Source organism: Polistes fuscatus, unplaced genomic scaffold, assembly GCF_010416935.1.
Source record: "Polistes fuscatus isolate 324 unplaced genomic scaffold, CU_Pfus_HIC Scaffold26, whole genome shotgun sequence".
Classification (NCBI taxonomy): Eukaryota; Metazoa; Arthropoda; class Insecta; order Hymenoptera; family Vespidae; genus Polistes; species Polistes fuscatus.
Genome location: NW_025113103.1, coordinates 135,429 through 161,463, shown reverse-complemented (window position 1 = coordinate 161,463; position 26,035 = coordinate 135,429). Strand labels below are relative to the sequence as shown.

Below are 26,035 nucleotides of genomic sequence, written 5' to 3'. Positions count from 1 at the left end.
TATAATCTTATTGTTAATTATACTATACACACACATACTGCACCTGCATATATATATATATATTTCTGGATAATATGAATACAACTTCGCGAAACAGTTTCGATCTATTGCATTTTTCAAATGCATTCGTAACTATAGTAAATATCGATAAATAATAAATACGAAATCAATAATACTAAAACGCGATTTTTTCAAGAAAGATATTCTTGAGATATATAATACATAATAAACGAATAATTACGTAACCCTACAAAAAAAAGAAATCCTTAAATTTAAGGAATACTATCGGATAATATTCGTGCAGTTCTTTCAATTTTATTCGCCGATTCGTCATCGGTGGTCAATTCGCAAATGAACTTTTGTCTCGACGCGCATTCCTCCCCCTTGTAAGAATAAATTTTCGACGCCATATCGTAAGATAATTTCAAACACCTGAAACAAAATTGAATATTTGAAATTTATTCGTTTTTTAAAGACCAGAAGTTATAGATAAGGTGTACAAAAAAAAAAAAGAAAAGTAATGAAATATTATATAATAACCTGCCGTTCCCAACGACAGCTTGTTTAGTATCATTATGTATAGGTCTTGCGCTACCAGCCCAAATCCATAAAAGACCAGGATTCAAACCACCCGTCCAAAAATGTTTCCCTTTTAATTTCGCGTGTCCTTGTATGTGAGATATTACATCCTGATTTTCAACTATCGTTTCGAATTCGACCAAATGACCACCCATACCCCGACAAAGACTGGCAGATGATTTCCAATCGTATTCGCGATCGCTAAAATAATAGCAATATCGACCGATGCTGGTATAATTCGTTGGACAGGAATCTGGAAAATTGAAAACAATCATTAAAAATGTAGACAAATCAAATGAAGACGAAACATCTTATCTACGATCAAATGTTTGAATTAATTAAACCTTTGATAGAGGTAGATCCAGAAATAACGTAATACAAAAGTTCTTCGGCTCTTCTCAAACGTTTTTCAACGTAATCTACTCGGTAGACAAGTTTTTCGATAGCACCTGAAAATAAATGAATATACATTTTACCTTTACTCGATCTTTCATTCAAACAATGCTTGTAAATTCATTAACGAATAATGAAGGAAACATTCGTAAATCTAATGTTAAGATAATAACTATTCTTACCTAACAAATAAATATCCGTTTCGGAAACGTCCCTCTTATTCGGTGTTCCTTTGGTCGACACCGTCAACATTTTGTCACCTAGTTTCATTACCTTAGATGTTCTCGACGTGCCTGGATTCGTGGCAGATACGATCCAATCCTCTAAAATCTCACTCCATGGTCCTATTTTACGAGTTCCAAGTACGTTCGTGTCATTTGTCGATGTTAACGGGGACTCGGCTAATAATAGTTGGATAAAATACAAAATTAAAAGAAAACAAAATAAGACATGTGATCATTTTAATGGAATCAATTATTTTTAATTTGTTTCTTCACCCTCTCTTATTGTAAAATTAATGAATTATTGAAATAACAATATATATATTTCCTTTTTGATAATTTACCCGAAATATCTGCGATGATCATCGAAGATGTTATCAAAATTATTGATAAATGTGTACGCAAGTATTTCGATTGTCTCATGATTTTCGATCTGCAATTTGATAAAAACAATCAATTAGAGACAGCCTGTATTTGCGCGTAAAAAAAACAAATCAAACGCTATACGTCAGATAATTTTGAATCGTTTTTACCTTTATAGTAATCGTCGTCGATGACTCTGGAATTTCCCGCTTTCTCCGCGTGTATCACCGTGGCATATCTTGAAAGTAAAGTGATGACGAATAAAGTAAACTTCCTGGTGTCAATTTATTTTCAAATGACAATCAATTGAATTAACTTTAAATTAACATACAATTGAATTACGTTTCGTTATTATTTTATTCGCGCGAATGATACAATTATTATTAATTCATTCGAATTCATTCGAATATTATATTCTTCGATTGTCGAAATTACGTTTATAAAAGAAAAATATTTGTATAAACGAGTTAAATTATAACTTATAATTAATATTAATGAATATTTTCTATATCCGCGAATGACAATTAATTCGAATATTATTTTTAGATTGTTGTAATAATGTTTAAAAATATTGTTAACACACGCGCGCGCCCAAACACACAAACACACTGTGTTGTCTACCTGTAAACGTTCAACGTGCGACTGTCGATAAACGATCCGAAAGGATGATGATCAGTTTCCGAGAACTTCTCTGGGTCACTTTCTCCCCTCCTCGAAAAACAAGTCACTTTCTTTTACAAGTTCATTTGCAATGTCATTCTATACGACGATAGATATACTATGAAAACAAAAAGAATATTATAAAAGAAAAATAAAATGAAGAAGAAATCGATAACATTCCGTTACTATGAAAATTAAACAACGCGTGTGTTAAGTATATAATTTATATTTTATATATAATATAAATATAATAATATATATATATAATATATTTTAAGTATAATATATATTATTATTATAGATTATTAATTTTATTGTCGTTCATTATTTTCATCAAGTTTATTATCATTTTTCCAAAAGATTATATAACAATAATATTTAAAATAACATAATAATAATCATTCATTTATTCAATTATTTTCAAACTTATATATATATAAAATAAATTTTGTAGATGTACCATAAGAATCTCTAACGCAAAATTAATGATCATTTGGTAACTCGGCTCTTACTAACAAGTATTTAGCTCAATATTTACAAACCTTATTCTTCTCGTTTTACTTATAATATAATGAATACTTATAAAGTATTATAATACATATACATAATACTTAAATACAAGATAAGGATAAAATAACTCTGTCTATTTTGAATATCTTTTTTCTTAACAATCGTATCAATAAATTTCTGTGAAAAAAAGTTGCATTATCATTTTATTTTCACAATATATTCACATTTAAAAAAGATTAAAAGGTAGATATTCCATGTTATATTATTATTATATAATACAATTGTAAAAAAAAAAATAAAAAATATTTTCAAAATGGACAGACTTATTGTATATATATATATATATATATATAATATATATATCTAAATATTATGTATAAGTATAGATGATACAAATATCATCGTAGTATTCGATATTTTTTGAAATTACGAATTGGTCCCTTTATTTTGGGTTGATCGTGATCTTGCAAAATCCAGATCTACTTCCCGAATAAGAGACCGTCCGCAAAGATTGACCTACTGACCTCGAATCTTCTCGATTACGTAGAATGAAAACGTATTAGAGTTTACATCTTACGGGTTTCACTGTCTAGTAGTAGTAGTAGTAGTATATTAATATATAAACAAAAGAATATAAATACAATTGTTGACGTAAGATAATGACGTAAATCGAATTGTTAATCGAGAATTAACCGTTTCCAATTTATCCAAATTAAAATGCGTGAACAATCCTAAATTATAATATGATATAATAATACTATTATTGTCTGCTTTTTCTTTTTTTTTTTTTTCTTTCAAATAAGTTATACGATGTTATTACAACAATGAAAAATATTTTTACTTCGTTCGATGCTAAAAATGTACAAAAAAAAAAGAAAAAGAAGCGAGTCGTTGAATAAACAAAAAAAAATTAAACTTTCAAAAATAAACGGTAAGATTTAGACGTTCGGTTTCAGTTTTAGTGCTTCCTGGCCTGGTTTCTGCTCTCACGTCGATACTCTCAACAGTCTGGAATATAAAAAATAGAAGAAAAAAAGGCTATTCGTTCGGTCTCGTATAAAAATAAGAAAAAATATATATAAAGTTTTTAAATCTATAACCAATACGATTTATTATTAAAAATAAACGTAGTATGACCGTTCAAATGAGATTGGTCGTAACATAGAACTGTAGTTGTGGGTTAAGGAGTTAAATAATAATAAATAATGAATAATAAAACTTACCCTATCGTCGTCGTCCCAAGAAAGTTTCTTTACCCTAGGTGACATAGATCCAACTGGCCAGACGGTCATCAAAGAGTCCGGTGGATCACCGGAACAAGTCGACGAATCGTGGGAAGTTGCATCTAGATTGTTCCTCGCGCTCAAGTCGTTCATGTTTTGAACAAGACCACCGATATTCGGAATGTTTGATGTCGCTGATAAGGCAGGTGGATTCGCAGGTGCTGGTGCGATCTTATGCCTAGCATAGAGAGGTAGTTGTCTAGCCGACGCGACACCTGCACCCAATAACATTTAGTGGTTGAACCAATGAAGTTCCCTCAAAGTTAAGTGCACTCAAGCCACGCACCTTCCTCCTTTCTCTTTGACATTTTTAATTCAATTTAATAATCAAAAACACGATATATACGAATATGAATGTTATTAATATTTTTTATACAATATATATATACATATATATTATATATAAAAATATAGAAAAAAATGTAATTTTCTTTTTTACGACAATCCCAAGTCGAATTAACTACCATTATACTTTTCTCTTAAACTTAATCGCAAAAAAAAGTTTCCCACGTCGTTAGATAAGTTTCAACGCAATAAACGCACGGACTTTTGTTTCATCCTAACGGGAATCCTACAACAACAACGACAACGATCAAAGCCAATAATATCTAAGCCGATTTTCATCGATCGTAGAGAAGAAAGGATTGAGTCTGGTAACGTGGCATCTTCCGGACATACTTGAGTTAGCGCGTACGAATCGATGTTCGAAACGTTGACAAGAAGAAGAAGAAGAACGCATCGTACCATCGCGAATGACAACTCGTGACGGGAACATACTTTTAATCGTTGCAGCGTAGGCACGCTCGTTCAACTCTCCGAAACCGGTGGAAGGTGCGTCTAGATCGGTGACGGTTTCATTAGCGTTACTTCCGCTTTCGTTTGTCGTAGAACGTTTCCTATAACTGTTTTCCGATGTATCTTGAAGAGCACTGGCACCTAATACTTGTGGGGTTGGACTCAAAGCCGACGGGACGGGGGATTTTTCACGATAACCGGTTCCAACCGAGCTTACCGATCCACCACTTTTACTGCCCTTGCTGTCAAACATTTTTCTTTAATCATTATTTTAATATCAACTTTTTATATCTATGCGATCATTTTTCTTTCTTATTAACCCTTTGACTGCTATGAAACAACTTCCACCAGTAATAAAGTATTCCGTCCCTAATAAGTACTTTAGCTAAAAATATTCAACACTCAAAGGGTTAATTACTTTCTTTTTTTTTCCTTTCTATTCTTTTCATTTTAATTAACTTACTGTTTGTATATGTAAAGAATAAGAATAAGTATGACGACACCGAGTAGTCCTAAGACAGCACCAAAAACTGCTACCAAAAGGACGCTGCTACCTAGCCAAGCAGGTGCAGCTCTTGCAGCGACGGGTAACGATGCACCGTTCGGCATGTGAACTATTACAGGTACCATACTCGATCTAGAAATAATATGATTATTATTATTATACATTAAAAAAGATTAATTATAATTTATATGCACCTCGGAGGACGTCCCGAATCCGATACAACAGCTACCAAACGTGCCATAGAACCGTTTATGGTGTTTGCCGATCTCAAAATCAATTCGCCATTGTCGTGTATTTCGAATGATCTAAAATTTTATTTTGGATTATTAGAGAGATAGAAAAATAACATTTTTACACTGATTATTCATTCGGTACTATTTCCAATCGATAAAACGTATAAATAAATATCGTTATTTAACAAAAATTCATACCTTGCATCCGGACCCCTTAAAGATAATCGAACCGTGTCATCTCTGTCGCCATCCGCTGCTTCCAATCTTCCTAAAAATTTATACGTAGTCGATATTCTTTTCTAAATACGATATAATATTTATACAATACGAATATATTGACAGATTTATATATTTATTTATAAAATTTATATATATATCTAATTTATATTAATATTTAACTACAAAAATTTAACTTACCGACGATAGAACCTTCTTTTAAAGAACGTGCATGTAATTCATATCTGGGATGTCGAAATCTTGGTTCCCATTCGTTAACATCCTCGATTGATACATTCACTCTAGACGTATCGTTCTAAATCCCCAATAATTTCAATAAGTATAAATTAAACAACAACGAAAAAGAATTTTTGTTTAAAAAATAAGATATCTTTTAAAAAAGAAAAAAATCATTTTAAAATAGACATACAAAGTAACCGTCAGTAACTTGGACCAAAAAACTATGTTGAGTTCTTTTCTCATAATCAAGTGTACCCTTTAATATTAATTCGCCGGAAGGTGTTACGGAAAACCTTTCCAAATCTTCGGCTGCTCCTACGAGCCAAAATTTTAATGTCTGAAACATTAGGAGAATACAATTTTACTTTAACACACTAAAATCCATACTTAAAGAATAAAATCAAGCTCAATTGTATCATTAACGAATACTTACAGTATCAGCTTTATTGACGCTCATGGTTAAAATAACGCTACCCGAGGGCGTGTTTTCGGGAATTTTCACTTGATAATCTTTCAGGGTAAATTTTGTAGGTATTCGGCCGCCTAATAATAAATGTATCGCATCGATAAACAATTATTAGTAATATTTAAAGAAAATAAAATATAATCTATGGTTATTATATAATAAACGATGATTATTCGTCAACGACAGAATACACCAAATCTAAATGTACCGCAAATAGGAACCTTCCTTATCCATTTTAGATACACGTATCATAAAAATTACATTTACGATTAATCAAATAATGCTGCTCGGTGAAGGTACGCGTTGAAAAAAAGTGTGACATATTAATTAGTATAATTATTTACCTGCCTGCTGTAGGACCCGTTCCATAAGCATCCTCTCGAGATACAACGATAGTTGCCAATGCATACCTATCAGGATTGTCTATCTGAGTGGCCTAAGAATTCAATGACAAAATTAGAAACCGTGTCTTACAAGACGATATACACAATAGATATATAGATACTTGTTAACACTTTTAAATGCTGCATCATTCATTTGCAGAACATGCATTTACGACAAATGCACTAAGAAGACAACGCGTTAAAAAGAAAATATATTAATCGCAAAGGGGACAAGGTAAAACTTACTTTAACGACAATTGTAGCTGGAGATAACAATTCGTTATCTTGCAACGATCTTATAATAGATATTTCAGCGGTATCAGGATTTAATATAAGGAAAGGTAAAATTCCTCCTTGAATTGTATATCTAACCGGTGCATTTATACCACTATCTTGATCAACAGCCTTTATCGATGCTGGTTCCACTTTTAAAAGTGTTCTCTGTGTATAAGGAAATAAAATATATATAATAATTTTCTTTGAGCTTATTATTATTATTATTATTATTATTATTATTGAAAGTTTATCTACAATTACCGTTTTCATATGAGAAGGAACTTTGACTTTGTACTGATCATTGAGAAACGCAGGATTTTGATCATCGGCATCGATTACGTTTACGTATAACGTCGTTGTCGAGGATCGTGGTGGATTACCCTGATCCTACAAGATAAAAATGTATTAATTCACATTTTATCTTTTTAATAATAGATCGACAAATGTATTGGTCAACTTACTTGTGCTCGAATATCGATAGAAAAATTTGTAAGAACTTCGTAATCCAATGGTTTTCTTAATACTAACGTACCCTCTAATGCATTCACAAAAACAAAGTATTCCTACATAAAAAAAAGATATATATATATATATAATACATACGTTAATAATTAATATCAAAAAGAATATGCGAATACGAAAAGAACAATAATGTTATTTACAGAATGAGGTCCCGGTAAAACGGCATATTGTACAGTAGAATAAGGCCCTGGTTGATCTGCATCCACTGCTCGAACACCCTGCAATACTCTTGTACCAACGACCGTGACCTGAAAACGAAACGGATGTACGATAAGTATGCACATTGGGTTTATTGCACTTTAATTAGATCCTTGTTTTCAACGAAATGAAATTGAACAGCGTAAAGAATCAATCTGGATATCATGAGGGGGGAGGGGGGGCTTATTAAATGTAAATGAATAAAAGTAAATGTTTTTCTTACCTCAGAAATATTTAATACGTAAGGTGCGTTTACGAATTGGGGAGCATTATCATTGGCATCGGTCACGCGAATATTAACCGGTATCACGAAACCCTGAATTAAAAAAGAAACGATGAGGATAGAACACGGTAAACAATTAAAATTGTTCGCGTCTAGGTTAAGTAAAGATTTGATACTAACAGGATCTAATGTACGTTTTCTTTCGCATATGACGTTGACGTAAACGCTTGCAGGTCCGTCAACACCTTCCTTATCTAATGGTCTCGTTAATGTTAAGTTTTTCGAGTAAGGTGAAAACTCGACAGGACTATCGAGTTCTTGAAGTCTCAATTTAATGTCCCCGTGCGGGCCTGGATCTCCTAAAACGCCAAGTACGCCGACGATATCTCCAACTGCGTGATCCTCGTTGACAAAGAGGTGAGCAGCCGTAGCACCGTTTTCCAAGAAACATCTCGTGTCTCGGATCACTGTTCAATGATCAAATATATCGAATGATCCAATCAAAAATTAATACAATTGTCTAGATCTAGAAAGATAACTGCGTTAAGTGCAAAATAATATTTAGTTTACTACAATTAACATATTATTATATTTGTAACGTTAATTCGGGAAACTGGTGAACTTTTGAAACTCGATACATCGATCGTTTTAAATACGAAAATATTTTCTCACGATAGAATGTATCCTAGTATGTTGGGCCAGGGTCAGTGTCATTTGTGGTTTCCGGTCTTTCCCCGAATAAAAACCGGTTATTTTTTGGTAACAATTCTAGCGAAGCCGAAATTTCCAAGAATTGTCTTTCGGACAATTGACGAAAGACACATTCACGATTACGTTCGATCAAATTTGAACAAATTGTACGAGTATTTTTGTAATCGATTCATATATATTCTTCGAAAATGAACACGACAAACTTACGTAATATTAAATTTGATTTGAAAATAATATACCGGTTGAGATATTGGCAATAATAATAAATAATTGATAAATATAAAAATCATTTTTATGAAAATGAAGAAGTGAAAGAAGAATGGGCGTTACCGTTGCTGAAAAGCATCGGTGCATTCAAGCATTCAAGCAAAAAGACTAAGAGATCCAGTGAAATTTTTCGTATCGAACTACTTGATGTAATCGAGACAACACCTGGTGTAACGTTAGGTGTCCTTTTTCATCGAATTTCGTTTGGTGCTACGCGTGCCGGATGTCTCTCCAAGGATTTCGCAACGTCCTGCTTTAACCGGTCGCATACACCTACGGATTCTTCCAGAGTTCTATGCGTTGTATGTTTTGTTTTTTGAAATTCAATCGACTTCTAACAATTTTTACTGTCGTTAAAAAGTATTAAAAAAAAAAAGAATATTCATACTCGTCGTAATTGAAAATTGACAGTAGCCGTTGGTACAGTCTTGGACCCTTTCAAAATAGAGAGGTATATTCTTATCGAACAAACTGTTAGCAAAGTTTTTCATAGAATTTGATTCGTGTTCCCGAACGTAAGGGAATCGCGAGGATGGACGAGTAACTTGCGCGCGTGTTTTACGTGGGCACTTATTGGTGCTCATCTATGTGTTGTATAAACGAGTAGTATGGCAAACGTTACATACGAACGAAAGTATGCGGGAGGGTAGATATGCGCGCTTCCCTGGAGCGAAGTTCCGGTTAAATCCTAAGGCAAACTCGATTGTAAAGTTCTACAAAATATTGTTAGAACTTTGCTTTAAAGATTCTAACCAACTAACTAACTAACTAACTTTTTAATACTCTTGAGAATACGATATATATTTTCCCTTGCAATATTTGTGCAATATTCGTGCACACGCGTAGTACATTTTTTTCTCTGAGCTTTTCAACTTTTTCGACTATACGAGAGGAGAGTGAAGGAAAGGGGGAAGAAAAAAAAGTATAATAAAACTATATTCGATATCACTCACATTGTCCTGTAACTAATTGAAGCATACAGGAAAAAATTAGAGGTAAGATCTTTTGTAAACTGGTCCCCATAGCGACTCAATGTCATAATCCACCAATTCGAGTTTTACTTGATGCATCTGTAACGAGATAAAACTTGTTTTACATCAATGATCATAAAACGATCAAAAAAATTGAACGATCCTATAGAATTATGCTTAAAGAATTATGTTAAAATTACTCCGACGTATCTTTTGAATACGTAATATTTCTGTTTCATAAAAATAAAATAAAAGTGGGGTCTTAACGTTCCCCATTCGATGATTATACATATTAAAAATTAATTTTAATTAATAGTTTAACCCCCCGCTAATGCTCTGGGTACTAAATTATTGATATTATTATAAATATAAATTGAAGAAACCCCCTTCATTTTTTTTATATATATTATTTACTACGTCACGAAGATCGATGACGCGTGTTAATTGTTGTAACACGTCGAATGATTTTTAATAAAATAAAAATCGAAATATAAACACGGTACGACGAACTCGAGGGGGTGGGGTGGGGGTGAGTGGTTGTCGTTCATAACGCGTGGTTAGAAAGCATGCAGAGAAACTCCTTTATTACGTGGTTATGTAGGACTCTTGGCATCATCGAAGTGCAGAACCGGCGGCAACTTCCTACAGAAAAGACGTTTCTAAATTCGTATTTTACAGAATTAACAGAGAGTTCTTCATTCCATCCCCCGTTTGACCTTCCTTTTTTCGCTTTTCCTTTCGATTTTGCGCTAAATCTTTGTCAGATTACTATCCATTAGAAAGTATAATACTACTTGTTGCTTGCTTTCGAGTAACGATAATTAATTCAATTATTGATCGTTCGCACAAATTATTATACGATTTTTCTTTTTTGTTTTTTTAAAAGTTTATTTTTAAGCGGTACCATTAGCGATCACTTTCATAAATTAAAATTTGTTTCGATCCGTAAATTCGATTAAATTTTTAATAAAATGATAATCAACAGATGTACCGTAAACTAGCGATAATTAAATGAAATAATTGAAAATAATTTGAAATATAGATAAAAAATGGTTTGTAATGAATCGATATATAGCTCACTGGGACACCGTACTGTTAATTCGTACCACCGTAAACCCAAACATATCCCCATGAGCAACATCCGTGAAACAACTTCCGTAAATATTCAGATACTCGAAATATCCTTTCCACGTTTCTATCGAACGAACGATACGATTCTTTTCGATTCAAAAAAAAGAAATAAAATAATAATAATAATAAAAAAAAACAAAGAATGAACGCGTAAGTTATGGGAAAAAATTAACGAATAAGAATAACATTAAAATACTCACCACGAACGCCGTTTATCATCAGAATCGTATTACCCATCAATCTTAAAACTCAACTAAAAGAAAAGAACAAAAGAGAAACAGGACTTAATAATCCACCTGTTCTTAACGATACACCTGTCTCTCCCCCTTTTATCTCACATACAATCGCACAAACACATACATATACATATATATATCACTTTGTTCGTTAAATTCGTTCGAACGAGTGCATTTATCTTTTTCCTAATAGAAAAGAAAAAATAAATAAATGTATTTGAAAAAAAAAAACCCGAATCACAATAAAAACATTACAGTTAGGATGAAAGATAGTTAATAATATTTTCAAATTCACGCGCGTCACTGTATTCAAATTCGTCTGTAATTAATTATTAAAAAACAATTGAGAATTAATAAATTATTTCTTTCGAACGAGGACGAGCAAGTAAGTTTGCACTTTGGATTCGGTACTACGAAAGACGAGTTAGCAATAATGAACAAAGCGAAACGCAACGCAACTCTCGGGAAGTTGGGTTCTCCTCCGATTCGACCGGAAGTGGGGGGTCCGGCCACTCCAACTCAACGACGACCGAGCGAACAGGTGTTCACCTTCGTTCAAAGTGAAACGAGGGGTGCGTGCGTGCGTGCAAACCAACACCAACCGACCAACCAACCAACCGACCAACCAGGTAGCCAAGCAAAGAACTGACATGAGTAAGTCGCGTGCTATAGTGCGTAACGTTCCGCCCCTCTTCTTCATCCCCATTGGATTCCCCCCCCCTTTTTTTTGATAGCTTACCTTTACCTATTCTGTTTATAGTACACTGCACACATAACTTCTCCTTCGATGTAACGCTCAATTATTGCACGTGATTCCTTTCCTCGAAGGTTCTACAATCGTAAACTTTGTTTAACAATCTTTCAGATTTTAGCATTTAACGGACGAGCCACGTAAATTTACATCGTTGACTTGAATTTTGATGATTCTTACCCTAAATTAGTTTTTTATTTTATGCGCATTGTCATTCAGTTTTTAAGCTCTAGTAAAAACTAGAGCTGATAGAAAAAACGGTTTGCATATTTGGAATCGGCGCATCCAATATACTCGAAATCAGTTTTAAGATTGCAAACACCAAAATCCGTGTTATTCTGTGTTATCGAATGCGCATAATGTTGTCACATTTAGAAACGACTATAGTAGAACGTGAATTTACGTCAACGGTAATCAGGAATAGAATTTAACGCGACGTAAATTTACGTCAACGGCAACCGGGAATGTGTTAATTCATGCTAAAGATAACGTATCATTATTTACATTGTTGTTAAGGAAATAATTATAGAAATGTTTAAACATTTATGGATTATATATGTATTATTATTTTCAATTCTATTACAGAACACGTAATACACGGTTATTTTAAGTAATACTAGGATACAATATATTATTACGTATTACACAAATCACATTTATGTATTAATTGAATATTATAGTATTGTGATAATAATACTATCATTACGTTAACAGGTAATCTGTTATCAAATAAATTATTTAATCATCTATATATAATTAAATCTTATGACTCGGATATAAACGTAATATATATATTATTAATTTATTATAATATTTGTAATACATGTTATTCTAATGTAATTCAACACGTAATCATTTATTATTCCTGTATATATGATCTAATAATCGGATAAATTTCTACCGCGAATAATTCAACGATTCTAACAAAAATAATTCAACAAAAAACCCCCGTTACAAAAGTAGATCTATCGTAAATATTGGCATTCGGTTAGTGAAAAATATATTTCGACAAAATATCGGATGCTAGTTCCATCGAATAATACCAGTTTTCCAGATAAAGTTGCAAATTCAATGGGACAACGTAAAAATAGTTATTTCTCACGATATGAAAGAAGAACCATACTTGTCGATTTCACGGATGGAAGATTCGAGACGGTTCAACGACGACGACGACGACGACGACGACTACGACGAGCCACGGGAATTGTCATCCCCGGAATGGAACGATCCGCTTTTTCCTATCCCACGTTCGCAAATAAACGATTTCTGTGAATACAAAATTATTCCGTGAACAAATTCTTCGTAAAATATTTTCATTGGAATATTTTCAAACGGTTTCTGACACGTTTTCTTAAATAATAAAAATGAACATACCTGATAAGAAAATAAACGTACGACCTTACTTTATTCGAAATCTAATATACAATAGTTCAACTTTCATTCGAATGAACGATTACATCAATGGTGCACCGTTCCATTGGATTTGTGCATCCTGCCATCTTTAAAAACATAGAATCAACTCGTTTACGATCTTTTAACATACGATTTAATTGAATCGCGATCATTTCTAATCACACGTGAATCCTTACTTTGAACGAATAAGTTTTTCCAATGGCGTAGCAGCTATATCGATGGATTCCTTGCTCGTAGATTCAACACCCGATGCATTTTCGTTAGCCCTGGTATCAACGGTCAATGTTGCATGACTTCCACCACAAGCGAAATACTGCACCTCGAATCTTTCAATACAATGTTCAATGGATATTTTCATTTATGTCTCAACAAATGTATCTTAAATAATTATGAATATTATCATTTTATTATAAGGTGAATCAATAGTTTTCGTGCTTTTATCGTGTCGCGCAAACTGCACAAACGTGTTGTTCTTTTTTCTAAATTTAAATTCAAATAAATATTAATTCAAAAAAAAATGTTTGTACGAACCTTTGATTCACCATAATAATATAATTACCGTCTTTCCGCATGATAATTTCTTAACAATTCCTTGTTAGTATTAAATAGAACACCATGATGACCATGACACAAAGTAACCCATATCGGTAAACTTGGAGTTTTCAATCTGGAACCAGGTACTTTGCTAGTTTGACCATCGCCCTCGTGAATTAAGAAACCAACTTCGCTTCTTACGAGAATACCCCATTGCGGTACGGCCTTGTGTCGCAAAATGAAATAATTCGTTTGAAAAACGAATTGAATTTTCAAATAATACGAGTTAATCGTTTGATATAGATATATTTACGTAAGTATTCTCATCCCCGACATTAATAACACCGTTATGAAGATGAGGAGACGCCCGCCCGGTCAACATAAACACCACGACACTGATCGGTCCCTCCTCGGGACATCCGCTCAGTATAGAAGCTTTTTGATCTTCCAGGTCGTTTTGAACTCTGTGGACCGAATCGAGCGTGTGCGTCCGTTAGTTTGACGAGCGTAATTTTTCAACTAGCGGAATTATTTTCTACATTTCGTTCGAGCAACACGAAACGCGAAAACACGAACGAATACCGGTGCAAAACTATTTTTCTTCTCATTCGGTATCGTTCAAACTCTACGGATACAATTTTTACGATTTATTCGATCACCCGTTATTATTTTTTAACGATTATCACTAATGTTTACAGTTTAATATATGTGTAATATTTTTATCGGCTCTTTTTTTTCTCAAATATTAATCTTACACGCATTAAAATACGCACGTTAATACGACTAATAAAAATACGTATAAATGATCAAAATCAAAAACAAAATAACTCGAGCTGAAGAGAAAAACAGGATCACAAGTTAACATTATCAATCATAAAATTCACGTCAACCGATAAAAAGCTAAATTTAGTTAAACTAATGTTACAGATTGAAAATTTTAGATCGTATAAATAAATTCAAATGAAAATCTTACTTAATTAAACCTCTCGATAAAACTGCACTGTAAAGTAACAATTTTGCGCCTGGTCCACCTTCGTCCTGAAACTATTTAACAATGATCGTTCTTATTCGTTTATTTTCATTATCCTAATATATTCGTAAGTTTAAAAAATTAGAAAGTACTTACCAAGTATAAGTACCTCTTGATGAATATTTGAAGATCTTCTATTGAGGTGAACTCGAATAGATGCAACTGGAAAAGGAAATAGAACGGAAATATATGTTAAAATAGCTTATCAAAAACTTGGCCACGACCTTAACCCCGAGGGGAAAAAACGATTTCCAACTATATATTCATCGATCAATTTTATTTCATCCCCCACCCTCTAACGATAATCCCTAAGGTTAATATTTCGAATATACCGTTAAGTATTATAGAATCCTAAGAAATCTGAAAGCCCAATATTAGAGATAAAATTTGTATTACACTCAAGACTTTATTAACGTAACACAAATCATAATGCAAAAGCAATAAAGACATCCTTGAATGGGTTGGCACGTTGCCGACAATACGTCTCGACGACTCATTTGATAAACGATCCAAGAATTCTTTTTTTTTTTTCCCCCTAGGTCAATCGACGAAATTCTCGAGTACGAATGAGGGGAGAAAAAAAAATAAGAGAAAAAAAAATAGGAAAAAAAGTATATGAGAGGGGGATGAGGTGGCGGTGGTGGTAGGGGTGGGGGGTGGATGGTGATCCGAATAGGCGTACTGTCTCCGTCAAACCATCCTGAAAATACTGCACGCTATGTTGCAGATAGGGTGTCTTTTGTGGTAATGCAACGATTGCCTTTGGCACGCTGACACTTTTTGTATCGAGGTTGCTGCAGCTGCTATTCTGATTGTTAACAGAAACGAAACCACCGGCGCAACGCCAAATTATTTCTGATATCGCAAGACACAGGACTTCGACTTGTCTGTCATAGGAAGGTTTCAGTAAGCTACGAAATAAACAAAAAATAACGCTTAGTTGAACGTAACGATGTTTAACAATGTTAAAAGTTCGTAAGTTTTTCTAATAATACTTACATGTCCGGACTTATACGACTGTCCTGGGTGTTACACTTGAATAAAAAATGTTTCAACATGATAGCTTGAACCGCAGTAATGAGACCTCTAGTCGTATTTCTCGGTGTTCTCAATCCAAAAGCTAAATTCTGCCCATAAGGTCTTAAGGTCAAACCTGTTCTAGCCCATTCTGCTCTAGGTGGACAAGCACAGCTGCCAAATATCAATGTTCTCAACATCTAAAATGTTTTAGAAATAATTCATATTGATATCATGAAATTATAATAAATAAAATGATTTCTAGACAAATATGAAAAATTTCATGAATTATATTACCATACAAGTTTCCTCGTTTATAGGTGTACCACCAGTTACTATTGTTTTCGGTAACGTTCTCGTGTTTCTTGGATAAATAATCCTCTCTGATAACGAAACAAAAGTACGTATAAATTAATAAAAATATATTCCGTTAACAATCGTATAAACAATCCCACTATAATCATTAACAATTAACGTCGTAATAAATTTGGAAACCTGGATAAAGCTCGTCCGGTTCAGCCATAAGTGCTGCACACCGAGCTGCCCTCGTTGAAAGTAACATTCCTCAATAATCTACTCGATTAATATATTTTTGTTGAAACTTTAAGGATACGATCTGGAAGAAGCTTCCTTCGATGATCGTAAGTGAACCGAAACTGACAAATTTTCCCTGCATTTCTTTGATATATAAACCTACTACAATATGGAATCTAAATCTGCAATGATCACGTATTCCACTAACATTACTTTGCATGTAACGAAAATTCTTCTTCGAGAATGCGTAAAAATTCAAACGAATTCCTAAGGTTTTGTGTCAGCCAGTACTAGCACACCCGATGGTTATCGAATATCAATTGAATATCGAATGAAAGAGCATGTCCCTTTTATACGACATCAATTTTGTCTATTTAATAGACACTTTGACTGTTAACTTTTTTCTAAGAGGGTGGAGCACACGAAACGTGTCAATTCGTATGTCCAAATAGACTAACAATTACGTGGATTTGAAAATGATAGAAATGCCCTACTAACGTCTATCTGTCTAATACGATCTAGCTTGGAATTTTGCTTTAACAAACACACACACACACACACACACTAACGGTATGCATACATATTTTTATCGTACTAGCTCGAACCACCCTAATAAGATTCGTTTATACTTGCTAGTAGTATAGTTCGATCTAGACACGGGTGCGGTCGCGTAATCTTTTTTTGCCTAATTTTTTAAACTTTTCAGATAATTTATCTGATTTATAGTTTAATTTGATTCATTTAATTACATAAATTTGCCTTATTTTTCTTCTTTTTTTCGTTCATTCAAATCGTTTCTTTTCTAATCAATTTATCGACAAGATTTTCATTGTTTTTATTGCTTATCTATATTTTATTAATAGATATTTTTTTAAATGATAATATTATTGTACTTTTTTGTTTTTTTAAGTACGTTCATCCAACTCGTATGTAACTCGAAATTTGATGTGGGAAGATTCTCGTTTGGGTACGTAACATATTATTTTATACTTAGGATAGGATACAAATTTATTGAATCAAATCTAAACCAAATTATTTATTTCATGCTTTAGTTATACCATAAACCACGCGTGTCATTTGTTGAAATTTATCTAAATTTATTATTATTATTATTTATATTTTAATTTAATTATATGTATTATAAAATGTAAACATTATTCGTCTGCTCATTCTCGCGAAGTTTAATTCTCTAAAGTTTTCGCTTCTATCGCGCGTGAAATGCACGCGTGTATTTTTTATTTGTGCGCGTGTGGGTGTTTTATCGAACGGAAAAAACCGTACGGACGAATAAACATTACAAGAAAAATAACTTTCGTTAAATTTATTCCAATGTGACTCTTCCAGTTGTAAAAATAATTCTTTTTTATAATAATTTTTATATATTATATTATATATTTATATTTTTATTACATAAAAGAAAATAAAACGAAATTATATTTTCGTTAAATTTATTCGTATTGACCGCAGTTATCGGTTATAAATAATTTATCGTCCATAAACGAAACAAAAAAAGAAGAGAATTACGTGCAAGTAGAAAAAAACAAAAGAAAAAAGATGCAAAATTATTTAGACACTTGGCGTTGATGATAAATTGTTTCGAAAGAAGAGGACAAAAATTTGAAATGAAAAAAAAGAAAAAAAGAAAAAAGAAAGTAACGTCGGGAGTATGAAAAATAGGATACGAAAAGAAAAAACAAAAGAATACAAAAGAAAACAACAAAAAAGGGTGTCTAACGGAGACACGATTGATATTTTTCATATAAATTCGAAAGATTATGCGAAATAAGAAGAGGGTTGGCGTGATCTAACACTCGTGTAAGGCGCTTACTCGCATAATCGCGTGCTCGCGTGCAATCAAGATATCGTATTAAGAATCCAACGTCGGAACAAGCATCTGCATTCGCCGATTGCACACCATCTTTGATATATCTGGACATACGTATGCCTACTTATACAAACACATCGTCTAAATTTGCATTCCTTCGAGAAACATTCGAATAACTATACCAACCCATCGATCGATTTTTCCCTCGAATTTAACCATTCACCTTTCATACTCAAGGTCGGGTGAGAAAAAAACCAAAATTTAAATAATCATATGTTAAAATTATTCAAAGAAAAATAAAACACTCGTAAAAGTTAATATTCCTTTATAAAATAGTTGACATAATCTTCTATCGAATCTGTCCCAAATCGTTTCCGGTATTTTTCCTAAACGATACCTCGTTACATACAATAAAAAAAAAGTATCTTAGAACGGTGAACGATTAGAATCAGAAATAGTTGTTACGCCAGTACGTAAGGAGCGCAAAATAAGTTACACTTTGTTGTTCGTTAAACTATGCAAGACTTTCGTTTCTTTACAGACCGATACCGGAAACGGGACAAAGAATAAAAGCAGTGTTGCGTGAACGACATCCTTCTACTAAATATCTACATACGAATCACCGAAGAACAAAATAATGATACTTTGCTTTCGAGAAATATTCATCGATGTGATTCTTCAACGATGATCGAGATACAAAACAAAAAAATACAACAAAAATGAAGATGATTATATTTTGCCAGATAGATCTTTTCTATTTTACACATCGAAACGTTAACATAATTGTATATTTGATATTTTCATTATTATCTATTTTTTAAATATCATAATATTAATATTAACCCTTTGCACTCGAGGCCTTTTTCGCTTGCGCGAACTAGCAACTCGACGACGATTTTACAGGTACTTTAAAAACATTTATAAACAAACAAGCGTATAGAAATAATAAAATATCATCGGTTTATTCATTTATATGTCGAAAAAAACAAACTTTGATAAATACTACACTCTGTAATTAGTTTTGGTTGAGTTGACAAGTGCAAAGGGTTAATTTAATTGATTAAATATAAAATATTTGTTTTCGCATAGAATTAATGCATACCTCTGTCTCTCAAATAAGTTGGCTTCTTTGGAATAGTATCGTATTGTTGTTTGCCTGAAAACGATCCTGATGTCGGCGTAGTTGTACTCGTGCTAACATCAGACACAGAATCTGACATAGCGAGTACTTGTTCGTTTGTTTTCGTTATCCTTGATTCCTCCATTGATATATGTTATTTCAAATATTAAAAATATCCACCCATACACGCACGCGTGAACGATTATTAAAAGGAAACTTTGGATTACAATATTGTAATCTGTTGAAAAAAATATCTTGATAATTTCAATCTTATTTAACTGTGATTGGTAATCAAATGATTAGGCTGAACCAAATATTTCGTGCGTTCCATCCCTGTTGTTTCGGATACCGTGCGATTTCTTTTTGTTTTCTTTTTCAAATCATTAAAATTTGTTGTATATGTTTTGGTTCACCCTAATAGATTGCGAATTGAATTTAATGTTAAAATAAATTAATTTCATTAGAGAGAGAGATTTACCAGATTCGTTTAATAAACAATGATCGATTATTCAAAATGTATTATTTTCCACGATAAATCTACTTTTGTTACCAAACGAGAAACGTTATTTGTCATCCTTCGAGCGTAAAGATCTAAACCCTTCAGACACTTCGTGCGTGACGAATTAAAAAATATAAAAAGAGAAAGATAGATAGATAAAGAATCCTTTTAAACAACCGATGAAAATAAATTATTAAACCGGATTATATTTGTGTTCGCGATTAAGTCTCATTTAAACGTTCCCATCGTCTTCCTTCTTCCATGGGAAAACTATTAATCATTTTTCACACGGAAATAAACATCTCGGTATATCGTATTCCGATACGAACACTTTCCTCTTCACGATTAGTGTCGTGTTATTTTTTTACTAAAAAACAAAAACAAAATCTGTTAGAAGTTATATTACTTTTGCTCGTGTATTACGTGTAACGTAATTTGTTTAAACTAACTCTCCATATTATATCCTAACTTACAAAATCAATGTATTTCTTGACCCTTCTTTTGTAATCAAACTTATTCTTATCAATATCGTTGTAATTCGTTGTAGAAGTGATCAAATATAATTAAACATCATTATTCTTCTCTATTAATATTATATTCGAATTACCTATTATTAAAATTCAATCAGAACTTATTATTAAATATTAAGCTACACAAAAGCAAGACTTATGTTTTTTGTTTGTTTAAAGCAACTTTAATAATCATGAAATAATATTTCAAATTACCCCGATTATTTTCTTACTTATTCTTACTAGTCAGCTTTTTTTTAAACTGACAATGAGCCAGTTTGGTGGTCTTACTTCGCGTTCCTACGTATACGACTGGAAGAACTAACTAACGAATATGCGAGGTAAACTTGGTTGCTCGTGTTCCACTCTCAATACATGCATACATACATACATACATAGATAGTTATAACGTACACTTACATCTGCATTGACCTGTGTTAACTGACAGCCTGGCGCCGGCAGTTTGGATAGCGATAATAATTCTAACCAACCCTCGCGATTTTCAGTTCATCCCCTTTTACCCACTTCCCACGTAAATGGCGGCTTCAATAATGTATACCCCCAATACCCACCACCTTCACACTAATGCAAACCATCCTCATTATCCTCCGACTCGTTACTCAACTTACATTAGTTTCTGTTATTCTTACTCAGCTAATTGCTTATAGTTTTGCGCGTCGATGATTGTTAACGGTATAATACAATTTGTTCGAATAAAATTTCAATCAATTTTAATAATAAATAACTGTAAAACAACAACAAATTTATATATATATATATAGATACGAAAGTGGATTGAAAAGTTCCAAGTATCGACAAAAAAAAAAAACAAATTGTTTCTTGTTGTTAGGCTCAAAACTTTTCGACTCACTCATGTAATACGTGTACGCGTGTGCTAATACACGTAATTATAAAAGTTGAGTATAATTATAGATACATTTATATATACAAAAAATAATACATTTTCTGATTGAAATTACAAATTGTAATTTTTAATAAAGTATTGATAAGTTTATATGAATGATATAAGGATTATAAATAATATTCGGTTGAATAATGTTCGATAATATTTGATTTCTTTTTATCTTTAATAAATCTGTAGATTTGTGTGTGTTATATCTTTTCAATCTTTCCAATATACATTTGAAAATATCGAACATGCAACTGGTTTTAAAAACTTATCTCATTTTCCCTCCTATCGAATATTACGATTTTGATTGGTCGATAGATAAGGCGCGAAATTTGCCACGAATACAAATGCCCCTCTGAGTAATCTCTCGGGTTCAGTCGAATGTTTATAATTAATTCGAAATTAGATCTAAAACTAGAAAATGAATCAGAGGATCTTATCGTAGAAAATAAAACGTTATTTACACTTTTATAAAGTAGTAATAGCATACGAATTTAAATGGAAAATATTTCTTTGTAAGTGTGTGTGTGTGTGTGTGTATATATTTAAATTGATTTTTTTATTACACGTATATAAGATAATACACGAAGCTTCTCGCTTATCCATAATAACTAATTTCCTGAGCTGCCGTTCGTGAAAATAAGATTACGTGGTTTAACTAAGTTCAAGTTCGAGTTTGAAATAGATTGCACGTGCAGTATTTTAAAGTTCAAACCCCGTTCCACGTTCCCGGAGGATCACCAAAATTGATTTTATACATGTATATATATATATGTATTTTTCATCTAATATATTTATTAGAAATCGATTAACATAAAATGCGAAATATGATTAATAAATGCACACTTTTCTTTTTAAAGTAATCTGAAAAAAATAATATACTACAAAATGAATTGTAATTATCGTGTGTGTTTGTATGTGTGCTTACGTGACTTGGTGTAATAATCGTCAATCTGAAACTACCTGTACATCTACGGAAAATATTTCATAGAAAAGTATTGATAAAATTATACCAAGTAAATAGTTTTAACATAGTCAGTTGAAAAACTACACAAATATCAATTTACGTTATCGTAAATGTTTAAATTATAAAAATTAAATTAGTAAACGTATAACGAAAACAATGTATTATTGCATTTTATACGTAATTCGAGAAAAAAAAATACACCGGGCATGCGATTATATACAATTATTTTATTACTTCGATATTTTAATTAGACATATTCGAAACCAGCTCTGAAGTTACGGTCACATATTTTAAAACATCTTGCATTTATACCGAACAATATTCATCATTCCTAATCTTATTTAACTCCTAATAATATTTTAATATTTCTATAAATAAAATTATAGAATACCAATGCATTCATTAGATGAATTTCATTACCTATTTTACAATTATTTTTTCTTTTTATTAATAGGTATAATTGATTTGTTTTCATTGTCATTTTTTCGTTTCTTGTTAATCTTCTTATTAACAAGTACATTTTCGTCCATAGGATCAATTATTTTTCCCAGAGCCGTTTGTACAGAGGGTTCGATGAATTTTTTATAAGCGTTCTCCGGAACAAAATTTCGTCCGATCGGTGCCCTGATACTAGCTTCAAAATCTCCAACTGTTGAAAATGGAAATGGTAGTTCATTTACCTGATGTTCCCTTATTTTGGCATGGTCGTCTTCGATTATTATAACATCGCCTTTATTTTCGTCTCTACGTGGTTCCTCTTTTGGTACATTTATAATAAATTGTTTCTTTTTCCGGGTCGATGGTTTTATATTTGTTCCACCCCAAGATCCCCATCCTGGTAAGGTAAGATCAATATCCTCTGGTTGCGATTTTTTAATCTATAATTCAATTTGTACATTTCAAATATAATCAAATAAAAATTAATATTTTATTTTATGTACATTCATTTTATTTTTATTTTCTTTTTTTCTTTTCATACGTACCTCCTCTTCTTTTTCTTTCCTAAATTCGTCGATTACATCATCGTCTGCGAAAGCTTCACTTATTACGTCATTTCTTTCTTCCTCACCTTCGCTATCGTCTAAAACATCGTCTCCACCAGTGATAACATTTGGTAAATCAGTCTTTAAATGTTTAGGTTTTACATTAATGTATTTGTTCGGATCTATATTCGTATCTTTATTTGTTGATACATCGACAGTTGTTTTATCCAAACTTTTTGCTAACTCTTTCAATTTCATTATATCTTTATTTTTTGATGTTTTTGCAGATTTAGCTACTTCTTCCAGAGGATTAGTCAAGATTGGCTTTTGACTCTTATTTTTAAATTCTAATTCTTCAATATTAGATTCTTCAACGTTAGATTCATCAGCGTTATGATTTTCCTTCTCTGCGTCAATATTAAATTTGCTTTTAACACGATTTATCCGCGTACGAACCTGTTTTCGCATTTTATCTTCCATTAAATCGAACATATCATCTATTTTCTCAACTGGCGATATTGAATTATTTTTCATATCATCAAAAGTTACAGATTCATTGCAATCTTGTACATCCCAAGCAGATGTAGCAGCAACTTTTTTCAACACTTTATTATATTTGTTTACTTTCTTGATTTTTAAAGATCCATTTGTATCAAGCGTTCCATTAAACTCACTTTCCACTTTTTTATTGGTAATTAAAGATTTCTCATTCTTTTTTAATTTATTCGCTTTAATAGTTAATTCTTTATTAGAAGAAACAGTCTTGTTATCTGTAAAGAATAAAGTATTTTTTATTAAACCGTACTGAAAATGAAATTTATTAGAAAAAATAAATATCCCATTGACTCTTTACCTTGTTTTTGCTTACGTTCAGTATTATTTGCCTGAGATATATTATTTACTTGATCAGAATTAGAATCCTTTTTATTTGATTCTGAATTCTTTGCATCCCAATATTTGCGATAACTGTTGATAAACTCATCAATTTCATTTTCAGTTTTAACTTCATTTATCCACGGATTTTCTTTTGTAGTATCAGAAAGTTTGAAAGACATTGAATTCTCATTATCACCATCATTATCATCGTCATCGTTGTCACTACTATCATCGGCTACCTTCAGATGTTGCGTCAATTCTCTACCGATGGACAATTGTTGAGCAAGTTCTTGACGCGTTTCTTTGTCATATTTAGCTCTTACTTGTTTATTCTTTGCCCATTGACCTGTACTTTTATGTCTTAACGTTACTCGTTCTTTCGCTCTGGATTTATCAAGCAACGATAGTTTCTCTAAAGCAGTCTGCGGATCTGACTTTTGTAGTTCCTCAAATTCTTTAATTTGTTGCTTAATCCTTTCCTTTCTTTGAACACGGTGGAACTTTTTACTCTTAATCCTTTTTTGTCTGTGAGCTTTTGCTTCTTTATAAGACTAAAAATGAATAATAAAAAAACAGCATAACATTTTTTTTCTTCGTAATAAAATTCCTAAATCTATACAATTGATAACAACGATGATCACTCGTTTACCTGTAAAGCTCTCATGTGAGCAGCTTCTTTTCTCCTTTCTACTATTTCTTCCAAAGTCATTGCAACTTTATCTTCTTTCTCTTCTATTTCTTCTGGCTCTGGTATTGGTTTTAATTCCGCTAATTTTTTTTCTAAATCTGATTGTAGCGTAAATCTTTTAACCATTTTAGAAATTGAGTCCGCTTTAGTAGATAATTTATTCAAAGGGAAATATACCTTTTCTGCGACTCTGTTATGCGATATTACTCCGTTCCATTTACTTACTTCTTTTTGAGTCTTTTCAAATCCGACCGCTCTTTTAATCTAAAAATCATAAACTTTGATTACTAAATACTAAACAATGTGAATTATGTAATAAATAATAATGAATAATTAAAAAATAATTATATATAAAATTATTCTACACATACACGATCAGCAGAAGGTTTTTCTAATGGTTTAGGAAGAACTTTAGTCTTTTTTTGAACCGCATTAAATTTCTTGCTTAACTCTGTTTGATATCCTTTATTTCCTAACGATCTTACTAAATTCTTAACAGATACTGCATTTTTATCGGATATTCCACTTTTAACTAAATGAAATTCTGATACTTCTAACGTTGGTTCTGTTCTTTCTGGCTTCTTAACTCTGAAAAACATAAAGTACATATTTTTATAAAATATATATATATAGTTAAAACTAGTTTAAACTAAAGTTTAAACTAAACAACGAACAACTCAAAAATAAATAATTATTTACAAAATATTTTATTTAATACAATAATAACCTTAATAATAAAACATAACCTATAAATATATTTACCTCTGTCCTTTATCTAATTGTGCTACTGCTTCCAAGAGTTTAGAATGAGATTCTGATACTTCTTCATCGGTATCATAATCAATATCTGAGCCACTCATTTTGTAATAAATATAAACAAAATCAACACTTATAAAAAATATTACATGTACCGAACCATGTGGCGCACGAAATACGCATGCACTCGTTATCGTATTTACACCAAATTTAATTCTACCCGCCAATTTCCAATATGGCG

At 31.9% G+C, this 26,035-nt stretch overlaps 4 protein-coding genes across 6 annotated transcripts; all 4 read right to left on the bottom strand.

Moving 5' to 3' along the window:
• Positions 1 to 272: 272 nt before the first annotated feature.
• On the bottom strand, positions 273 to 1,910 carry LOC122518665 (C-type lectin domain family 9 member A). The gene is made up of 5 exons (XM_043637698.1): positions 1,538 to 1,910; positions 1,155 to 1,373; positions 924 to 1,028; positions 541 to 832; positions 273 to 432 (listed from the first exon to the last, which is right to left on the bottom strand). The coding sequence occupies exons 1-5, from the start codon at positions 1,614 to 1,616 to the stop codon at positions 273 to 275; spliced, it is 855 nt and encodes a 284-aa protein (XP_043493633.1). The 5' UTR covers positions 1,617 to 1,910.
• Positions 1,911 to 3,597: 1,687 nt separating this feature from the next.
• On the bottom strand, positions 3,598 to 11,560 carry LOC122518717 (protocadherin Fat 4-like). The gene is made up of 18 exons (XM_043637773.1): positions 11,347 to 11,560; positions 9,998 to 10,114; positions 8,247 to 8,533; positions 8,067 to 8,159; positions 7,786 to 7,893; positions 7,585 to 7,686; positions 7,385 to 7,510; positions 7,094 to 7,288; positions 6,813 to 6,900; positions 6,432 to 6,544; positions 6,189 to 6,335; positions 5,960 to 6,074; positions 5,741 to 5,810; positions 5,504 to 5,614; positions 5,268 to 5,441; positions 4,787 to 5,046; positions 3,950 to 4,224; positions 3,598 to 3,734 (listed from the first exon to the last, which is right to left on the bottom strand). Exons 2-18 carry the CDS (start codon positions 10,065 to 10,067, stop codon positions 3,645 to 3,647), a joined length of 2,424 nt encoding a protein of 807 aa, XP_043493708.1. The 5' UTR covers positions 10,068 to 10,114; positions 11,347 to 11,560; the 3' UTR covers positions 3,598 to 3,644.
• Positions 11,561 to 12,675: 1,115 nt separating this feature from the next.
• LOC122518706 (probable ubiquitin carboxyl-terminal hydrolase MINDY-4) lies at positions 12,676 to 16,991 on the bottom strand. Its single transcript, XM_043637760.1, has 11 exons — positions 16,623 to 16,991; positions 16,425 to 16,510; positions 16,110 to 16,327; positions 15,793 to 16,021; positions 15,207 to 15,272; positions 15,054 to 15,124; positions 14,394 to 14,544; positions 14,106 to 14,305; positions 13,723 to 13,872; positions 13,508 to 13,632; positions 12,676 to 13,399 (listed from the first exon to the last, which is right to left on the bottom strand). The coding sequence occupies exons 1-10, from the start codon at positions 16,687 to 16,689 to the stop codon at positions 13,587 to 13,589; spliced, it is 1,284 nt and encodes a 427-aa protein (XP_043493695.1). The 5' UTR covers positions 16,690 to 16,991; the 3' UTR covers positions 12,676 to 13,399; positions 13,508 to 13,586.
• Positions 16,992 to 19,773: 2,782 nt separating this feature from the next.
• LOC122518705 (U3 small nucleolar RNA-associated protein 14 homolog A) lies at positions 19,774 to 25,984 on the bottom strand. Of its 3 annotated transcripts, XR_006304126.1 has the most exons (8): positions 25,801 to 25,984; positions 25,410 to 25,626; positions 25,000 to 25,302; positions 24,328 to 24,901; positions 23,475 to 24,244; positions 23,172 to 23,369; positions 20,085 to 20,472; positions 19,774 to 19,844 (listed from the first exon to the last, which is right to left on the bottom strand). XR_006304126.1 is itself a non-coding variant. In XM_043637759.1 (7 exons), exons 1-7 carry the CDS (start codon positions 25,896 to 25,898, stop codon positions 19,830 to 19,832), a joined length of 2,175 nt encoding a protein of 724 aa, XP_043493694.1. In that variant the 5' UTR covers positions 25,899 to 25,984; the 3' UTR covers positions 19,776 to 19,829. The 3 variants fall into 3 exon arrangements, 2 of the variants coding, with proteins under 2 accessions (XP_043493694.1, XP_043493693.1); XM_043637759.1 differs by lacking the exon at positions 20,085 to 20,472 and having other exon boundaries at positions 19,776 to 19,844; XM_043637758.1 differs by lacking the exons at positions 19,774 to 19,844; positions 20,085 to 20,472 and having other exon boundaries at positions 22,699 to 23,369.
• Positions 25,985 to 26,035: the final 51 nt, after the last annotated feature.